General features: G+C 43.8%; 1 protein-coding gene across 3 annotated transcripts in view; it reads left to right on the top strand.

The window, feature by feature from the left end:
* Positions 1–2,178, top strand: part of VSTM2A (V-set and transmembrane domain containing 2A) — a 26,134-nt gene that overhangs the window by 1,626 nt on the left and 22,330 nt on the right. For all 3 annotated transcript variants that reach the window (XM_018070133.2, XM_018070132.2, XM_018070134.2), the window contains exon 2: positions 1,345–1,511. In XM_018070133.2, coding sequence (XP_017925622.1) covers positions 1,345–1,511 — 167 coding nt within the window. The remainder of the gene's footprint in view (positions 1–1,344; positions 1,512–2,178) is intronic.

The raw sequence follows: 2,178 nt of genomic DNA, 5'->3' as shown, positions 1-2,178 counted from the left end.
GACAGAACAAACAAACAAACAAGAAAAAATCCCCCCAAAACAAACTTACTAGCCCCGGACACGCATAACGCACAGTCCATTTGGCAGCTTAACTCGGTGACTAGCAATCGCTGACTGGTGGGGGTGGGGGTCAGAAAAGGGGACACTGTGAAATATGAAGATAGCAGATTTGGAAGTACGTGTTCCCAGGCACAAATAAAAGGGGAAGGAGAAGTAACACAGGTTACCAAATTATCCCACCAATTCCAGGTTGGCTAGGAAGATTGGATAGAGAGGAAGAGGGGAGGAGACAACGAGCAATATTTCCTTCGCATCGCATTTCCTTCGCATCATAATATGCTCTAGTCAATCTGTTAACAATGCATAACAGAAAGCGACATTGCAGTGTCTTTCCAAATTTCCTCTTCTTGAAACACAGCATGTATTTATTACATTGTTTGTCTGTAGTCCCCCTCGCTTGACTATCATGACTCATTATGTTGCACAATTTTAAAGTGAGTTATAGAAAAGGAGGAGAAGGAAGTAAAGACTGAGACTTAAACAATTAATGATGCCCTGGACTACTTCTATTAGGATTAGCTTTTAAACCTAGTAGTGGTACATTGAAATGGGCAGATTTGGTTTGTTAAAGGGCTGGGATACAAATGTGAAGGTTAATTCTAGAAAGTGTCTGTTAGGACAGAGAAACAGAAGATGAATTTATTTTTGGTTTGTTTATACATAACCTTGCAAGCAGAGGTTCTCAGAAACAGTAACTAATTCAGACAAAGCCTTTAAAATGGACATTTGATGAGTGATTGTAACATGCACTCAGAAGAGTGTCCAGAGTTGCCCCTGCCAACAGCTGTTTCAGCTGGCCGCAGAAGGTTTAACAACTTACAGGTTTCCAGTTCAGCCCTCCAAAATACAAAAAATCAGTCCGAATTTTTGTTTCTCTCCTAAATTGGTCTTGCACAAAATCCCTCAGTGAATCTGGTGAAATACTGCATTCTGCCCAAGGGTATTTGGACCTAATTATGTGAAACTTCACTAGCCCATGGGTGCAAGCAGGGGGATCTATAGCATTTCCTGTGAGTAGAACTGAGAGTGGAAAGAGAATGGATTTGTGCCTAAGGGAGTACAAACATATCTAGGTGTGAGAGAAACCAGGGAGGATAATGTGTGGGAAACTGGAAAAAAAAAAAAAAATAAAAGAAACAGAAAAGAGAGAGAATGAGAAAAATAAACAGTGACATTAAAAAGAGAGGGGGAAGGAGAAACAATAAAAAAGGTAACACAAAAAGCAGAGCATAAACAATCAGTAGGTAGCAAGAGATCCCAACATATTATGCATTTGTTTTGCAGCAAAATTCACAGAGTTTCCCCGAAATGTCACAGCCACAGAAGGGCAGAACGTGGAGATGTCTTGTGCTTTCCAAAGTGGCTCCACTTCAGTGTACCTCGAAATCCAGTGGTGGTTTCTGCGGGCAGCTGAGGACCAAGAGGCTGGAGCTGAGGTGACAGGCACTCAGGTACTAATCCTCTGCCATGGATTCCTCAAACCACCTGGAGAATGCCACAGAAGAGAGGAAAGGGGGGAAGGAAAGAAAGGGAGACCAGAAGAAAGGACCAGAGAGAGGTTCTGTGTCTCTCCAGGGACTTAGTTTTGACCATGAAATAACAATGCAGGAACCTGCAGACAAAAATGCCCACCTCAAGGGATGGTGCTTTTGGTGCCTGTCACTCCCAGAATGCAGCTAGGGATGCTCACAAAACCACGCAGATTTTTCAAAGTCTAATTTTTTTATTATTTTCCCCTCTGTTTCTTTTTTTCTTTTTTTTTTTTTTCTTTTCCTCTCTTAGATTTTCCCTTCGGAAAGCAGCTGTTCAAAGACTGCTCCTTGTGGGAATTTTTTATTTCCCAGGTGGCAAGATCCTACAAATGCCCTCCAGTTTACAGCTAGCACAGTCGAGTTGGCAGCCGTAGGTAGCTGCCACAGGAGGGCACACGCTTGGCAGGGGTGGGGAAAGCAGGAGGGAACAAATGCCCCAGAAGAAGCAAAAACCCCAAAATAACACAACTGTGCAATTTCATCCTTCCGAGCGGGACAGGAGGGGCCATGTCCACTTACACCGCTATCTGGGGCGCTCTTCCCCGCTTTCGCCTTCGCTGCCCGCTCCTCACCGGTCTCGGCGTTC

The sequence above is a fragment of the Manacus vitellinus genome, unplaced genomic scaffold (assembly GCF_001715985.3).
Source record: "Manacus vitellinus isolate BGI_N305 unplaced genomic scaffold, ASM171598v3 scaffold_17_pilon, whole genome shotgun sequence".
In the NCBI taxonomy this organism is placed as follows: Eukaryota; Metazoa; Chordata; class Aves; order Passeriformes; family Pipridae; genus Manacus; species Manacus vitellinus.
This window is presented reverse-complemented; position numbering and strand designations above follow the sequence as displayed.